The 19484-nt window shown below is 34.5% G+C and overlaps 1 protein-coding gene and 1 non-coding gene across 2 annotated transcripts; one reads left to right on the plus strand and one right to left on the minus strand.

Moving 5' to 3' along the window:
- The first annotated feature begins 4316 nt into the window (after positions 1 to 4316).
- Positions 4317 to 4389, plus strand: TRNAF-GAA (transfer RNA phenylalanine (anticodon GAA)). The gene has a single exon. It is a non-coding gene; the product is annotated as a tRNA-Phe (tRNA).
- A 6233-nt stretch (positions 4390 to 10622) lies between these two features.
- On the minus strand, positions 10623 to 17512 carry LOC107769966 (autophagy-related protein 8C-like). The gene is made up of 6 exons (XM_016589225.2): positions 13433 to 17512; positions 13268 to 13341; positions 12089 to 12144; positions 11922 to 11974; positions 10987 to 11105; positions 10623 to 10903 (listed from the first exon to the last, which is right to left on the minus strand). The coding sequence occupies exons 2-6, from the start codon at positions 13302 to 13304 to the stop codon at positions 10809 to 10811; spliced, it is 360 nt and encodes a 119-aa protein (XP_016444711.1). The 5' UTR covers positions 13305 to 13341; positions 13433 to 17512; the 3' UTR covers positions 10623 to 10808.
- Between the last annotated feature and the right edge of the window lie 1972 nt (positions 17513 to 19484).

Raw genomic sequence — 19484 nt, forward strand, 5'->3', positions numbered from 1 at the left:
GAGAGACAAGTGAAATCGGAGAAGAAATTCTTGGGCTGGTTGAGAGCGCTGGGACGTGCGTACAACGTGAACCCAAACACTGTCTCCAATCAGGAGTGAGCCTTCAGGGAAGTTCCTTAACCTCACTATTCTTTAAATTTAAGCCATGGGGACATGTCTTCATTTTAAGTGTGGGGTGGGGATACTTCATTGTATGTTTGTAATTGTAATAATTGACTATTTAATTTTGCTTGTTTTGTTTTGCCTTGATTGTTTTGATGTAGAGTAATAGTTCATTAGGAAAGCTAAAATAGTAAGTGACTTGTCCCGACGACGAATCTCTTTCGACGGGGTTCTTGAGGGACTAAGTTGAGAAAAGAAAAATTGGAATATGGAGACTCTTCCTGATGACGGATCCTTTAGACAATTTTCTTGAGGGAAGTAGTCTAGAGAAAAGACCAAAAAGATTTTTTATTTTATTTTTAGGTAGTGTAGTAACTCCCCCTTGGTTTTTCTTTGGGTCACGGTTCTTTTCCAAGGGTTTAGCTTGAATCGGGTATAGGTAATTTTTGTTTTTGTTCTTTTTAGTTTTAGGTTAGGATTAATGGTCTACGAGCGAAAATTGATTTTTTACACCTGAACACAATAGACACTAGAGTCTAACGCCTAGCTTCATTGGTTAAATCCTGTTAGAGTGCCTTAAAATTGTACGTTTGTATCTAACTTGAACACTCAAAAGAGAATGTCTTGATAAACCAATCCGGAGTGAGTCACGTGCCATGTGTGTGTGAGTTTTACTGTGTTCCATGTTTCATATTTGATGCCTAGAACTTGCCCTGTGTGTTTGCAAAGCGAAATAGTAGTTTCTTTCAGTTTTAGAAGTGATATAGGCATTTCTTTGTTGAGCCAGATATATAAAGTAAACCCACCTAAATGCAATACATCGTAGTTAACCCCGCTGAACCTATAAGCCTATTTCTTTGGCAACCACATTGCGAACCTTACCCAATTGTTTGAATAGCTTGCCGTTTGAACCCTTTTACCTCCCAATAAGCACTTGAACGGTAATGGAAATATGCAAAAGTAAAAGTGTGGGGTGGTGGTTTGGTTTTTGAGTGGAACCATTGAGATAGAGAAAAGGTGTGGAATTTGAAGCATAAAAGAAAAGGCACCACGAAAAGAAAAAAAAAGAAAAAGAAAAATATGGGTCATAAACAATTATAATGGTTGATAAGTGGTGGCTTGTACAAATTGCACCTAATGGATGGGGATGTTTTAAACAAATGAGGTGGAGTGTTTGGTTGGCTCAACTATGATCTTTAAGTTTAATGTAAGTATTAAAAGTGCTTAGGGAGGTTAGTCACTATATCTAAATATATCCTACCCGTCCCTTAGCTTACATTACAACCAAGTAAAGTCCTATTGATCTTAGACTGAATGGGCTCAATTAGTAAAGTATTACACTACGGGCAAGCCTATGGTGCATCTTTGTGGCATGTGAACGTTCTTTCTGAGAGTGAGTGAATTTTGTCTATCTTAGTTCCTACTTGTTCTAATTATCATTATATGTGGAACTACTCTCTTGTGTGATGTGAGGGAATGTGATCCACAAAGGAAAGGTAAGTTTTGACTCTTGTATAGAGTAGTTTGAGTAAGTACAAATGTTGCATGGTACAAAAGGTTTGACTCTTGAGGTAAAGGTTGTTCACTACTATGTGCAAATTTTTGTAAAATGTTCATGGTGTTAGTCGTTAAAGGAAAAACTTAGGGAAGAAATTTTGATGGAGTGTGGTGGATTGCTCAAGGACTAGCAATGATTTAAGTGTAGGATGTTGATAGTAGGCGATATAGTTGATATTTACACTTTAATATGACCATACTTTGTTGTTGTTTTATAGATAAATTGCCAACAAAATGCTCTAAATAGTGTTCTTTTGTTTAGCAGGGAATATTATATGAGAGAAAGCAACATGGAGTATTTTGGAGGCGATAATGTGAAGAAAAACACCTACTCGAGAAGTACCCGAACACAAAGAAGCATAAATGGTCTGGGCAAGAAGGCCATCGCGACAAGTTACTGAAGTGAGGCAAAAAGGTCAGCTTTCACCGCGGTCGACCGCGGTGCACTGTTCACGCAGCTGGAAGTTTGAGGACCAAAGTGTAACTTCGGGAAAACTTTTGTAAAATCATTATAAGCTTTAGAAACTCGCCCAACTGAGGGGGAAGCTAATTTTAGACTACTTTTGGAGGAAGAACAAGTGTGAGAAGATCAACAAAACATTAGAGTTTTTCTATCTCCTTTTAATTCTTGCAATTTTACATTATGAACAATTTAGTAGTTTTCTCTTGTTTTGTTATGAGTAGCTAAATACTTATCTAGGGTTGATGGAACCAATTGTTGGTTGAAGTTTTGACTCAAGTTGTTGTAATCGAGCCGGATTTATGATATGATTGTTCAACTACATTTTGTATGGTGATTAATTGAATGGGCCCTTGATTAATCGTGTCTAATTACCTTATATTGCTTGAGAAAGAGTATTAGGTTAGACAACGGTTGAACAACACCACTTCTGGGTAATTGAAGAGATTCATTACTTGAACTTAAAGGTGGGTTTAGAGATAACAAAACTTTGGTGGGATACTTTAGAGTTGCATAACTATTGTCAGCTAGAGTAGTTCGAGAGAATGCCCTAGTAAATTATTGTAATTGATCGAGAGATAATTACGATAACCCATAACTCTTAATCCTCATAGAGTATTATGGCGAGATTATAGCGGAAGAGTCAGGACCTAAACTAGCAATTGGGGAAATCACTGCCCTAGGCCTTTTTACCATTGAATTATCTTTTGTTTTTACTTACCGTTGTTTTTAATAGTAGTCGAAGTAGTTAAACAAAAACCCAATCGTTATTGATAAAAAATCGGGCATCTAGAGATTGATTGAGTTGATAATAACATTGCCGAAGAGGGTAATAGATAGGTTAGTTCCCTAAGGATTCGATTCCGGACTTAAAAATTGAATTATATTTGCAGCGACCGCTTTATCCTTTAAAAGGCATAATTAGGCGTTATCATTACACCTTACGGTTTTTGATTACGACTTTAGCGGTGACACTTAAAGTCGCCACCAAAAGGTCTTATTATAGGACGCTTTTCGCAATAGAGACCAACCTTATGTTTTTGGGAGACGCCTTTCAGTGAGAAGTAGTATTATATTTAGTTCTATAAAGTAGCGACTTACCTAAAATCTATTTTATTATTTATTTTTTATGGAAAATTTTAATCGCCAAAAAAGTTAATAGGGGCGAATACACATTCACGTCAATCCAAACCTTCATGGAAAATTTTCATAAAAATTATATGCAAAATAAAAATAAAAATGAAAACAGTTTGGATTGAGCAATATTTTGTATGAAAAAAAATAATAGATTAAAGAGTAATTTACTTGATTTCATCAACTTACTTTCATGTTAGTTCCTACTAAGCACTATAGTAAAGTTTTCAGCATTTGTGGCGACCTTGTTAATCACCACAAAAGGCAAAGCTCTATTTTATATCGTTACACTAATCTGATGTTATATTTTCTCCTCCTAGACCACTCCCACCACCTATGGCATTTCATGTTAAAAAAGAATAAATAGAATCAAAGAAAGACTTCGAGGCGTGAAATCAATTTCTTTAAAGTATATTGTTAGTATATTGGTTTGAAAAAATACAAGCAAGTCACTTCAGGAATATTCAACATATCGTATGGGCTCGTTTGACATGAGTTATAAGAGATAATTAATTTCAGGATTAAATTTAAGATGAGTTTATCCCATGTTTGGTTGGGATAAAATCGTGGTGTAACTAATCATAACTAATCTCCGGATTAGCAATCCCGTGATTGTAGTATTTTTTATCCCTATGGAAGGATGTGATAACTAATTCCAGGATAACTAATCTCGAGATTACTAATCATAGAATAATTTGTTTTCCAATCAAACGACCTCAATGTGTACACACCTAATGGCAAAGCCACATGTAAGAAAGGGAATTCGTCCAAATATTGTATACCACGAAAAAAAGGCAAAAAATTAGTTAAAGTGGATTAGAGGGAGTACATGTTAAAGTCTATCTAACTGTATTATATGAAAAGGAGAATTACTCCGAGAAACCAAAGTTGAGGACCATTTAATTTCTTAGGGAGAAAGAAAATGATTAATTATCAGCTAACTGCATATAAAAGTTTTAATTTGGATGTAATGTAAATTTGGGTCCACAAATTCTAGTTGCAAGCATAAGCAAATCGAGAGCAAAGTAAATTTTATTAATTTAATGGTAAAAAGAAGAAACAAGCGGGGATAGCTCAGTTGGGAGAGCGTCAGACTGAAGATCTGAAGGTCACGTGTTCGATCCACGTTCACCGCATTCTTTTTCGTTTTAACTTTTAATTAATTTACCAGACTTTGAAAATGAATTACCGGGCTGACAACATTTGGCTTAGTCTTTGGGGTACACTGCAGCCCAAGAATATTTATGTTTTTAGGCGTATTATTACTTTTAACCTGCGTCAGAAATTATTTACATTCCGTGGTCGAAAAGTTTATAATTTTTGTATATAAAATTATATACAACATGTAAAATGTGTATATATTTTTTCGGCTATTATTTTGAGCGCGGCTAAACCGTATAATTTTCCTATGTTTTTATTGGGTTGAGTTAAATTCCAATTTTATTTTTGCTCATCGCTAATTAGAATTGATTAAGTCATTTTAGTTGAAACTTTGACTTATCCTCGACCTGGAGTATTGGATTAGTTCACGAATTTTTATAGAGACGGTCCATAATTTTAACTTGAAGGAATCAACATGTTCCGAATAATATAATATTTGTTAAAGTTTTATTGTATATCACGTTCTGTGTCGAGAAATACATAGGCCAAGATTCGTGATAGGTTAAAATGTAGCTTAGTGTTTACCTGGAAAATGGTAACTACAATTATATTTGATTTTGTGGTTCTAAAAATACGAAATTTATTCCAATACTAATTGTTAGGCATTAGATGCTAAGTACAAGTGAAGAAAATAAAAAATACAAATCAATAGGGTCACAAAGCTGGGCCTCGAGCTGGCTGGAGCATAGCCTCGAGGTCTAGATGGGGCAAATAGCAATGAACAATTGATGAAGAATTAATGATAATGAGGGCCCCCAAAGATGGTCTTTTGTGGTTAATAGTGAGCAATAAATGAAGAACAATAAATGAACAATGAAAGAATAAGCGATAAATGTGAAGAACAATTGTGTTAACAAAGAGTAGAGAATGTTGTTATTGTATTCAATATGTTGTGTAATAATCTGAATCCCTTTACAGGATGATAAGGGTCCCTTTTAAAAGTGTATTATCACTTTTAGTCTATGCCAGAAACTATTTACATTCGTTAGTCAAAAAAATTTATAAAATTTGTATAATTTTTGTATATAACATACAGAATGTGTATATATAGAAAAGAATATATATTTTTTCGGCTATTATTTTGAGAGCAGTTATACCGTGTCATTTTTTTATGTTTTTATTGGGTTGAGTTAAATTCCAATTTTATTTTTGCTCATCGCTAATTAGAATTGATTAAGTCATTTTAGTTGAAACTTTAGCTTATCCTCGACCTGGAGTATTGGATTAGTTCGCGAATTTTTAAGAGACGGTCCATAATTTTAACTCGAAGGAATCAACATATTCCGATTAATATAATATTTGTTAAAATTTTAATGTATATCACGTTGTGCGTCGAGAAATACATAGGCTAAGATTCGTGATAGGTTAAAATGGTAACCCAGTATACAAGGCATTCCACATTTACGAAGGAATTGGGAGAAGGGCCATGCCATAAGAAGCCAGTAGGTGCGATGGAGGCAATCTACATTTTAACTCGATGGAATCAGCACATTCCGAATAATATAAAATTTGTTAAAATTTTAATGTATATCACGTTTTGTGTCGAGAAATACATAGATCCAGATTCGTGATAGGTCAAAATGATAACCCAGTATACACGGCATTCTGCATTTACAAAGGAATTGGGAGAAGGGCTGTACCATAAGAAGCCAGAAGGTGCGATATAGGCAATCTACATTTTAACTCGATGGAATACGCACATTTCGAATAATATAATATTTGTAAAAAATTTAAAGTATATCACGTTCTTTGTCGAGAAATACTTAATTCATTTTCATGTGTCGAACTTGTAGGTCACAAAACTATTTTACCGTCACTATAAGACTACCCTTTATTTGCGATAGTTTAGAGACTAGAATAAAAATAGTCTAATTATGATGAATAATTATACTATTTAATTTAAAGTTGAAAGGAAAAATTGGCTAATTCAAGAATCATAGCCATATTTTACATAAAGAATGTATGATGATGTATATTGGTATAATTGCAAGAAAAGGCATAAATATTGATCTTCAAGATTTGCATAGAGAAAACTGAGGAAACGAAATCCTAAATCTTCGCTTCTGTTTATTCTTGTTCTTGAATTTAATGTCAGGGGAGGAGGACTTGGGATCGCGTAAAACACAAACATCGCCATTGCAGACGAATTCGCCAGAGTCTGAGGACTCAGGTGAGAAGCAGCTACAGAAGTTGAACAAAGCCATAGTAGGAATTGAACCTAAGTAAATTATATATCCCGATCAAAGAGCTGACGAAAGGAATGAGCAGAACGTGGAGTGTAGTGGATATTATTCGACTAACGAAGACTCTTGGAATAGTTAGAGTAAAAAGTTCCCAAGAGAGCGTCTTTATGGCGCGCGTCAATCACATACAACAAGGATCAAGGGAGATCTCGTTGTTGCATAGCATGGGCCGAGAACAGATTAGATCCTCAGATGAAAAGATGGTGTATTGGGGAATGATAAATACTATATATGGACAGCTGCAACTATGCCAAAATGGAAAGGCAATGGGATAGTTCCAGCTTGCTTGCTACAAATTTCCATGTGAATATGGCAATTAGAGTCAATTTATAGGTACCATGGCCTACCAATAACAACAACCACGGCCAGAATAATTCTACAAGTGGGGTTTGGGGATGGTAATATGTACGCATATCTTACCCCTACCCCGAGGGATAAAGAGGCTGTTCCAGGAGACCCTCGACTCAAGACCTACCAATAAGCATATCAATATTTATACTATTGTTGTAACTTACAGCTCGTTTAGATGGTTGTCACTCATTGTATCGTATTGTATTGTTATCCCAAAACAATATTTATTTTGATTGTTTCATTAAAATTGATTGTATTATATTGTATTATTAAATCTGTTGTTCGGGAACAAGGAAAAATCTCATTTTCTGAAACAACCGATTTGGTGTGGTGGAATTGTTTCCTATTTTTCTTTTCAATCATGCCCTAACTTATTACTCCATAATTATGTTTTACCCCTTTACCTTTTTTTATTTATCTCCAAATCTCCCACCTATAACCTACTTTGTCTTCGTTCCTCTTTTTTTTTTTTGAACATCGCCGTAAAATTGCTAATTTTTTTAGAATTTGCATGAATTTAATTGCTTAATCTATTTATAAGACATATTTTGTGATAAATTAGTGAAAAAGGATTTTCTTAAATTACTTTTATTCGTAATTTTTGATAAATTTAATATTTAAACAAATGAAGATATTTTAGTAAACTTATCAGTTATAGTACAATATGATGCAGTCAAACCAAACAACAAAATGTTATTTAACAACAGTAAACAATGCAATCTATCCAAACATTATATTTATAAAACGATACAATACAATATATTATAGAAAGATGGGTAATAACCATCCAAACAAGCTGTTAACATATTAAAGGACGTTATTTATTTTATTTTTCAGGTTACCAAATAGTAATATTTATATTGCACAACTTAAATCTTAATGGTATGAAATATTATATACATTGTATAGTGCACAAACTTAAAACTTTATAAAAGTTTTTTACATTATCTCATTACGTAAAAGTCAGCTAGAATAGTAAACATGAATTGTTAATTTGTAACAAAGGATAGAAAACCGGCTAAATGCCATTAAATTATACTGATAGAATGTTATTATATATAACTGGAATATTTTTTGTGGAAATTAGAAGGCATGCGCATTCGACATTATTGAATTAATTTCTATTAATTAGTTGCAACTAACAAAACGTGTATTGAATACGGCCGTCCAGAGACGGAGCTAGAGTTACGGGAGCGGATTTAGTCGAACTCATTAGTTTTAGTTCGAATTTTATATTTGTCTTAGAAATCCACTGAATATTTATAAATTATTAATTTAAAACTCAATAACTAAAAGCGATAAAAATTTCGAATCCATAAACTTAAAATCGTGGCTCGGCCAATATGCGGCCGTCTCATTGAGAGAAAAATACATATCAATGCATCTGTCAGATGACAGTTGCATGAATATGATAAATACAAATGACAAGCATTAGAATAACAGGTAAGAATGTCCAATATTTCTACGTGATTTGCGTCAGGATATTTGACTTTTTCATCTGTTTTCTTTTTCATTTCCTTCTTGTGTGCGGTTTTAATTAAAGTGGGATAAATTTCACAAATGGTTATATAATTATGATTTTTTAACGAAAATTATATAACTTTTATTTCTCACATAAAATTTATAAAACTTTAATTAACTCATAAAAAATTATAATGGCCAAAAATACAACTTTTCGGTAGTATTTTTTATTTTTAATCTAATAATAATCCAATAAAAATAGAAATGACCTGCCCGACCCATGCGACCCAATACCTATGTATATAAATTAAAATAAAACTAAAGGTGAATCCTCTTCTTTTCGAGATCTTCATTCAAATTAATAGCATTATTGTGTCAACAGCTCTCTAAGTATCCATACTTTTTATATCTTTTTTTTTTGTCAGAATCTCATGCAATGTAAACTAAGTTTTTTGGAAGGTTCACTTTAGTATTATTTTAATGGGTTAATTTATGCAAATTGGTATTGGGTTGGGTAATTCCTATTTTAAGGAGAAATTACATACGAAAATGACTGATCGATCGAAACTAATTGCATTCGCTAGCCAAAAAATATGTGTGTATAATACATATTTTATCGACTATTATTTTGGGGAACGGCTATAAATATATACTTCTCCTATTTTAATTACGTTATTATTTATTAGACTAAAATAAAAAGGGAAAAACGTGGAATAAGAAAATACTACCTGGAAGTTGAATTTTTCAGTCACTGTGGTTTTTGTGTGAGTTAGTAAAAGTTTCATGATTTTTGTATGAAAAAATATAGTTATATGACTTTGGTGAAAAAATATCATAGTTATATGACCACTTGTGAAATTTACCCTCTCAAACTGTTGTTTCTACATTTGCTATGTTTTTCGGTCCAAGTGCAACTGTGCAAGAAGGAGAGCTTTCGAGCAACAGTAAAGTTATCTTAGTGTGACCTGTAGGTCACGGATTCGGGCCGTGAAAGCAACCGCTAATGCTTGCGTTAGGGTAATATATCTACATCACACTCCTTCGGGTGCTTTGTACCCAACTCTTGCGTATTTTTATTTATATAAGTATTTTACATTTACGAAGAAATTTATGAAAATTGACCCACCACTTTTTATTTTGGACAAGGAATTCTGTCTAACTCACTAATTCGGGAGAAGATATTAAATTTTTTAATTTGAAAAAAATTTCCGTAGGGATATCTGAAGTAAGTGGCAATTCAAAAGAACTTTTTAATCATAATTTCCGGTATGAACACTATGTTGAACATGAAACTTGTGGCAGCCCTTCCTCGGAGCCTGCGCGCCACTTTTTTTTCAAGTGTGCAAGAGTGCGAATTCAATGCTTTTCACGACGAGAGCGTAATCTTGCGTTTAAGAGAAAACAAAAGCAAAAAGAACTGTTTTGTATTTGTTCAACTTTCAAAGTAGTGAATATAGTAACAGGAATGTAAGAATGCTACAGTTTTGGAATCATAAAAAATCCAAATCACATTGTTTCCAACATTCAGTGATTTGCAGAAAGGGGTAATTATCATCAAACCAATTGTGACCAAGGGGGAAAAAAGAGGAAAAATAAACCAACAAGATCACACAGCAACAACAACCCAATAAAATCCCACAAGTAGGATCTAGAGAGGGTAGTGTGCACGCTGACCTTACCCCTACCCGCAGGGGCGAAGCTATGTTGGCACAAGGGTGGTCAACCCTTCGCCAAAAAATTATAATAATAAGATAAAATATTACTTGTTATTGATTAAAAATAGACTTTGAACACCCTTGCATAGCCCACTGGCAAAGGGTTTCAAAATTTGAACACCCTTATTGAATTTCATGGCTTCGCCACGACCTACCCGAGGGAGTAGAGATGTTGTTTCGGATAGACCCTCGGCTCAAGAACACGAAAAGAGACATTATATCAGTACCATCAACAAAAAAACAAGAAATAATGATAGCATCGTAAGAACCAGAAAATAGATGAAAAGCAACAACAATAACCAGTAAATAGGCCAGGCACAATGAAAAACGGGAGAATAGTGTGAACACAATATTAACCACTAACAGGCGAAGACAAAACACTATCAAACTAACCTCACACCGATACGAAGTAGAGAAACAAGATCGCACAGCAGCAAATGGAAAATGAGTATCTTCATAGAGTTTTTAAGTATATACTTTAAACCAGTCGATGTTAACTGAAGTTAAACAGGTAGGCATCATACAGAAGACACCTTCTTGGAAGAAAGATAACGCCAGAATCCAGAGAGAAGGTATTTACAAGTTTTACTACGACCTATTTACACGAGCAGTTTGACTGCATTTTTAGAACGATCCGAATGTATTCTCTCCACTGTAAGTCATGTACAGGAAGCCATCCTCATCTTTGTGTTCCTCATAAATCGCAGACATCATGGCAGCTGTAAAACAACGGAAAGCAGACCGATTAAAAACGAAGAAATTTGGAAACGCGTAATGACAATTGTGCCAAAATATTGCTCACCTGTGGGAGGAAGTATATTTTTCACAAAGATAAAAATAGCCTTCTCAGCACTAAGTTTAATTCTCTTACGAACAACATACACAAACTGCCCCACAGTCAGATCAGCAGGAACCAAGTATCTGCAATAATTACGATTAGCAGACATTTCAAAAAGGGAAATATAATAAAACAACAAAAAAAAAAAAAACAGTGAGTTCCTACAAGTAGGGTCTAGGGAGGGTAAGATGTACGCAACATTACCCCTACCCTAGAAGGGCAGAGAGGCTATTTCCGATAGACCCTCGGCTGGAGAAAAATATCATGAAGATAAATGTAAAAGAGCTGGGCGCTAACTCAACACTGTTAACAGGAGAATGCAGATGGAAATTAAAACGGAGAGAGCAGAGAGATCCCACGTTTATGGAAGTTTGAAGCAGTGTCTTCAATTGCTGCATATCACTATCAAATGAAGAAAACAAAATAAAGAAATCCTTGTACTTCAATTATACACTTTAGAACAGACAATCACACCCTATGTTGCTCGGACTCTCTGAAAGTGTCGCCGGATCCTCCAAAAATAGTGCATTTTTGGAGGACCCGACTCGGGTGCAGCAACATTTTGGAGAGTCCGCGCAACATAGATCACACCTATCTTGTGCTCTAATCAATCTCATTGCTAGTGCAAATTAGTCCTCTTTCAACTCGAACGGTAAACACTACATCTTACAATCTTATACCGATGAAAATACTTACGAGAATCCGTTTATTCTTTAGAAAGACGTATAAGAAATTTACACGAGTCACATCATAGCTCATAAAGGTGCAGTAGCCACCCCAACACTAGCTCGAGAAAATTAAAAACTCATTATCGAACAAAACCATCTTTAGCAACATTGAGGATAACCAATGTGAATATAATAGCGGACCAAGCATAGAAGACTATCGAGATTACTAACTTTTTCTTGTCAATGTCAGGAATGTCACTTCTTTCAGCCTTCTCCACAATAACCTAAATTCCAGGAAGAGAAAAATGAAAAGCAGATTTAACAAGGCATATAAAATGTCTAGCATTAAAAAAAAAAAAAGCATCATTGCGAGAGAATAGACAAAATTGCATTGGTACCGGTATTCTATCAGGATACTTCTCCCTGATACGAGCAGCTTCAGCCTGTCGCCTTTCTAGAAAATGCAACCAGAATTAATAAGACAGGGAGATAAAGTTAGACAAAAGGAAAAACAAATGTTTACATAGGCAATGGCTATAATTTTTGATAAGGTAGGCGATGGCTATAATGAATTTTAAAAAAGAAGCCGCAAAATTTTGAAGAGAAAATACAGACGGGTAACCACAGCAATATTTTAGCAGATTCAAGCGACTAACATACTATGATATGAGCCAAGTAATTCTTCTAGATTGATGACATTGACTCGTTACAAAAATTATGTTTTTCCTCTTAATTCTGCACACCACTTTTCACCATTTAATTCCTTTGTATAAGTACTACTTTGCCGTTTGCATCAAAATTTCCACAAACCTTTGAGGGGTCGTTTGGTTTGAAGAGAAGTTATGTTAAGATTAGCTATCCCAATATTATTTCTTATTGACTGTTTTGTATGTTGTATTAATCCTGGGATTGTAAATTTTACTGCTTTTACCCTACGATAACTTTATACTGCAATTACTATTTCACAATCTGGCTAGTATAAGTTATCTCGGTACTATTTTTAGTACAGGGATAACTTATCCCAGGATTAGTAAACAAACAAGTGATAAGGCGGTACAAATTTTTTATCCCAAGGTTATTTTTGCTTATCCATAATACCAAGCGACCCCCCTGAAAGTGCAATAATAGCCACGCTTCCACACAAAAGACACACAAATAGTAGCAGTCCAACAGAAGCTTATACAATAAACAAACTTATAATTATATAAACATGTAAAAAAACAGCAGCCCAGTGCACTAAGCTCCAGCTATACGCCGGGTCCAGGGAAGTGCCGAACCACAAACGTCCCTGCATTTCTACAAGAGGCTACTATTTCCATGGTTCGAACCCGTGACCTCCTGGTAAGATATCTAAATTCCAACTCTCAATTGCACAAAATAAACTACTATGAAATTCACAAGGGAACATAACAAGAAGGGTCCAACAAATCAAGACCCCCCCCCCCCACCCACCCATCCACACACACAAAAAAAAAAAAACTCCCAAAAAATAAGAATAACTATTAGTGGATCAAACAAATTATTGAGCCAAACAAGTTAAAGATCGGATCTTGGAACCAAAAATACAATAATAATACCAAGAGGGTGTTCCAATTTGAAGGAGCTTTTGGCCATGGTGAAAAGTGAATGATCCTAGTAAATTAGGTTAGCTCTGCAATTAACAGATATAAAAGGAAATTAGGGTTTTGCCTAAAAAGGGAAAAGAAAGGAACTTCAAAGAGAGGAAGATGAAAGGATCTTACCGAGGAAATTCGTCAATTGTGAAGGTTGAACAAACAAAACTCTTTATCAATTGTCACTTTATGATACGGTGCCGTTTTGAACTAGCATTCCTTTTACCATGTGACATCTGACATGTCCCAATTTATGGGAAAATTTTATTTTGTATCTCATACACTAGTTGTATGAGGTAACTTTTTTGTCTCACAGTTTTGTGGACCCAGATTTCTATGGACCCAGAAGTGTAAGATTGGGGTCCACAAATTTGTGAGATAAAAAAGAGTCTCATACAACTAGTGTCAGTTGTATGAAACACAAAATAAAACTTCTCCAATTTATGTAACATTTTTTGCGTTTCGAAATTTAAATTTCTTAATTTTTACTATGCATTTTAACATAGAATTTTTAAATTTTCAAAATAAAATTTACATATTTGAAAACTACATAAAAGTACTATAAGTTACAATAATTATAAATAATTTTTTAATATGAAAAATTTATGGTTAAAAAATAATTTATTTGACTCTCGAAATCCAGACATCAAGGGACTAATACGGAAAAAATTCGTTTTATGTCTTTGTATATTATATTTTAAATCTCCTTAGTAGCCTAAAAGCATAACTTATTGGTCAAGGAGATTCAAAACGTTTATGAGGTGGTTGGTTTTATTTCACCTTAAAGGTAGATTATATAATTTTTGAAAAACATACCCTTTAAACAGATCAGGAGCTAAGGGACGCTGGGCCAACCAGCTCTTCCCACCAATGAACATCTGTACTTGGAATATCAGAGGGCTTAATAAGCCCTTTAAACAGAAAGAGCTAAAAATCTTTCTGAGTAAGTACAAAATAGATGTAATTGGGTGTGTAGAAACAAGGTTAAAGGAGAGAAAAGCTGGGAGAATTATACAGAAGGTGGCTAAGGACTGGAATGTTTGCTGCAATTATAAAGACCACCCAAATGGTAGAATCTGGCTAATGTGGAGAAACAATGTAAACATCCAGATCATTGAGACTACAGACCAATATATACATTGTAAGGTGCGAAAGGATAGTTTCAAATCACTGCTAACAGTGGTGTATGCCAGAAACGATGTAACTCTCAGGCATCAGCTATGGAATCAACTTGCACAAGCAGGAACAAATGTACAGGATACTTGGTTACTAAGTGGGGATTTCAACAATGTGCTAACTTCAGAAGACATAATAGGAGCACCAGTCACTCAATCAGAGACACAAGGCTTCCAAAATTTAGTTAATGTTCTTCAATTGACTCCATTAAAAAGTATATGTTAGTTCTTTACGTAGTGCAACAAGTAACAGGAAGATAAACGGGTGTATAGCAAGATAGATTGGGTAATGGGCAACTATGTGTGGCTGCAATAATATAGCCACATAAAAGTTGAATTCATGGATCCAGGAGTGTCTGACCACTCCCCAATCCTCATACATATCAGTCTACATAAGAAAAGACTGCACCCTAAGCCTTTCAAGATTTACATAAATGTCATGGAGCATCCAGAGTTCAGGAACATAGTGCAAGAAGTATGGCAGCAAGGAACTCAAGAAGAGCACATGAACAAAATCTGGAAGAAATTGTAGGCACTCAAAAATGGACTTAAAGACTTGAACAAATATATGGCTTCCTACCAGCAGAGACTTGATCAGGCTAGACAGAAACTAGAGATAATATAGGGGGAACTCAATAATTCTCCTCTAGATCAGAGCTTGTTCAATCAGGAAAAAGAAATCTTGACAGAAATGGAAAAATGGAGTCATATAGAAGAACAAGTATTACAGCAGAAGTCAAGGGCCACTTGGATTGAATGTGGTGACTCAAATACCAAATACTTTCGTGCTCAATGAAAAATGAGGACAAGCAGAAACCACATTGCATCTATCTACAACGCAAGTGGCATTAAGCTAACAGATCCAGTCCAAACAGAAGAGGAGTTTATGTCTTTCTTCACCAAACTTATGGGAGAAAGTGGAGAAGCTCATAGATGTCCAGATGCTGCAGTGGTTAAACAAGGGAGATGCCTTGACCAACAACAGAAGGAGACATTGGTTAAGAATGTAACAAATGAGGAGATCCTAACTGCTATAAAAGATATGCCTCATGACAAAGCCCCATGGATAGATGGATTTTCAATTGAGTTTTTTTACAACACAATGGACTATAGTTGGGTCTGAAGTATGTGCTGCAGTCAAGGAATTCTTTGAAACAGGCAAAATGCATAGTGGAATGAATTGTAAAGCAGTCACTATTATTCCAAAAGTGCCAAACCCCAACCAAGTAAAAGAATTCAGACCTATAGCTTGTTGTACCACGCTATACAAGATAATAACCAAAGTAATATCTTGTTTACTCATGAGTTATTCAAAGAGTGTAATAAGAGATCTCATTGAGGAGTCACAATCAGCCTTTATTGAAGGAAGAGGCATTGCAGATAACATCTTGTTTACTCATGAGTTATTCAAAGGATATAACAGAAAAGGGATCTCCCCAAGGTGTGTTTTAAAAGTAGACCTCAGGAAAGCTTATGATACTTTAGATCTCCCTCAACATGAATGGAGGGCTGACAAACTCATTTCAAGAAAGAAGAGGCATTCGACAAGGGGACTCATGCCCCCTTATTTGTTTGTCATAGCCATAGAGTATCTGCAGAGGGAACTTGCACAGCTGGCAAAGAACAAGAACTTTAAATTCCATCCTAGATGTAAGAAATTGGGAACAATTCACATTTGTTTTGCGGATGACCTGTTGATGTTCTGTAAAGCTGATATTACATCCACCAGACTACTGCAGCAAACATTCCTCAAGTTCTCTAACTCATCTGGCCTCCAGGCCAATGCAGAAAAAAGTTCCATCCAGCTAGCAGGTATCTCAGATAGCACAAAACAAGACATTATGCAAGAGTTGGGATATACCGAAGGTACTATGCCATTTAGATACCTAGGTGTACCACTAGCATCCAAGAAGCTGTCTATTATCCAATGTTGGCCATTAGTAGAGAAGATTACACAGAAGATCAACTGCTGGATAGCCAAATTGCTTTCATATGCTGGTAGGCTCCAGTTAATTAAATTAGTCCCGTTTGGGGTACAATCATACTGGGCTCAAATCTTTCAACTGCCTAAGAAGATATTGAAGATGATTGAAGCCATGTGTAGATCATTTTTATGGTCTGGCACATCAACTATAACCAAGAAAGCACTAGTTGCTTGGGACAAAATATGGACAATGAAGAAGGACAACTTATGGGTCTGATGGGTTCACACCTTCTACATAAGAAACAGGACACTGGAAAGTAGTCCAATACCCAAGAATGCTGCTTGGGTGGTCAGAAAGATAATGGAGACATGGAACCTTGTTCTTGAATTACATGGGGATTCATGGGGATCTGGTCAACACACTTGTCCAACTACAAAAAGGAGGGAAGTTCAGTATAAGCAAGTTATACCACATGCAGCTTCCTCAATTACAAAAGGTACCTTAGAAGAGTATCACTATGCAACCTTATTTGCACCCTAGGTATAAATTCATACTATGGATGGCACTACAGAAGAGATTAGCAACAGTGGACAGACTCATCAAATTTGGAGTTCAAGTGTCCCAGCAATGTGTATTTTGTAAGCAATCTGATGAACTATTTGAACACTTATTTTTTTGACTGTCCAATAGTAAGAGAAATATGGACTAGACTACTCAAATGGTTAGGCCATTCTAGACCTATTCAGACTTGGCAAGATGAGGTCCAATGGATCAACAAAGGTTCAAAAAAGAAATCTGGTCACTAGGCAATTGTTACATGTGTATTTGGTATGCTGGTGTACACAATTTGGAGGGAAAAGAATGTGATTAGATTTCAAGGGGGAGTACTAAAAAAGAACAGTATATACAGAGAGATTGTAATGCATATACATACCAGAGGGAGGACAATCAAGAGCTGGCAAGGAGTATTGCAACAATTAGACTATTTTCCACTAAGCTCTTAGACTTGAAGTATGCAGAATGCTTCTGTTTTTTCTTTTTCTAGTGAAGCTTTAAGCTGATGTAAATAGCAATACAGTAGAGATGTCATTAGAGCATCAGACTTAGTGTAGATAGAAGATAGAGATATAGATGGTCAGCATCTACCTGATTTGTAAAGCTGATTTTTTTTTTGAATGAATAGAAAGTCACTATTTACCACAAAAAAACATACCCCTTTCTATTACCCATCAAGTTAAAAATTATTTCTCATATCCTAAGTTACGAAATTATTCCTTCATTTCTCTACTTTATTCAAATTAAATGGTTCTATCATATCATGCTGAGATTTCGTGTAGTTAGTTTATGATAAATGATGAAAAATACTAGACTTTAGGTATAGCTTCATATCATTTTGTATGTAAGTTGTGGGGTATTACATGTTTATTAACATAAAATATACTCATTATATGTTTATTGTATATAAGAATGAGTTTGGATGGAAGTTGGCGAAAATCAGATGATTTGATGCAAAAAAAAGTTGAGAGGCAAGAGCTGGGAGCGTGCCAAAAAATTATAACAGTAGAGAATACTTGGGCGAATTATAACAGACGTAGCGGGAATGATTCTGACAATTGGGAAAATCATAACTCTGGGCCTCCTTAATCTTGTTTCTAACCCTTAGTATCTTTAGTTGTTAATTTACTATTTTAATTTGTAGTTAATTAGTTAGATATAAGAATCTTAATATTTTTAACTTAGAAATTGTTCGAGCTTGCCTTATTGGTGATATTGAACAGTTATAGAGATACTTTAGTTCTCTGTGGGATTCGACTCCGAACTTTTAGATCGGATTATATTTACAGCAACTGCTTATTCTTTTTAAGACTAGAGTTAGGCGTAATTAGTTTACCACACTAAAAATTGCATGTAATGTTGACTATATATTGTATAACCTTTTCGACAATCAGCAAACATTGTAATTTACATTAAAAGTAATTCATATAATTTTTAATTAACATCTTAAGATTACAAGTCAAATACATATAATTAATGATGTCATTTGCAAAGCTTAGAGAACGTGCTATCACGTCGTTAGAGGAATGTAATTATTTGGATATGTACAATTATTAAACACCTTTTTAATTTTTTTTAATTCTGAAAGTTTGTTTATATTGATAGAGTTAAGTAGGGTGACTAGATTATTCTGGCTAAGCAAAAAGTCATCATCATCAGAGCTTCAATATCAAAGTCACCTTGAAAATTTGGTTTTGTATTTGTAAACAAGGGTTAATGTAATGATAAAAACTAGGTTTAAGCTCAAGATGATAATGTAAATTATGTCAAAAAAATACACGTGAATTGCAATAAATAGCCCTAATTAATAAGTAATGTATGACAATCATCTAATTCTTAATTAACTAGTTTAAATGAAACACTATTTTGATTGTATGCAGAGGCCGAGCTAGCGTAAGTTTAATGGATTCGGTCGGATCCAATAGCTTTGGTCCAAACAATGTATTTAATTTAAAAAAAAAATCATTGAATATGTATAAATTATTAATTTAGAACCCAATTACTTAAAAGAACTACAATCCCGAACCCATAAGCTTCAAATCCTAACTCCGTCTTTCATTGTATGCTCTTTTTTGTTTAACTTATCCGGTATTCGGAACCCAAGGATCCTAACTCGATCGCAGAGTCACAACGAATGAAAAGGTTTAATTGAATCCCGTAGTTGAAAAATTGTATTGTATATATAAATAGGGCGAAAATAATTTTTTATGAATATATAAGCTTTTGATTCCCTTGATATAGGGAAATTTTTCATATTGTGGCAAAAATAGTTCAAAATTACTTGACAGGTTCGAATTTTTTAAATTTCCTTACTAAAATTTTTGGCTCCGTGCTTCGACTAATTTAAATTCATATCGGATAGGCTCACTAAAACGTAAAGCGCTTCCTACCAAAAATTTCTCCACTCAACCTTCCCCTATAAGACCGTCAACCTTTTCTTTAAAACAAAAATAAATTAAAAGAGTAAAATAAACCTGAAGTCTATTATTTAAGACATCTCTTAGGACTGAAGTTAAAGTCTTTCTC

This window comes from Nicotiana tabacum, chromosome 1 (genome assembly GCF_000715075.1).
Source record: "Nicotiana tabacum cultivar K326 chromosome 1, ASM71507v2, whole genome shotgun sequence".
NCBI classification, from domain to species: domain Eukaryota; kingdom Viridiplantae; phylum Streptophyta; class Magnoliopsida; order Solanales; family Solanaceae; genus Nicotiana; species Nicotiana tabacum.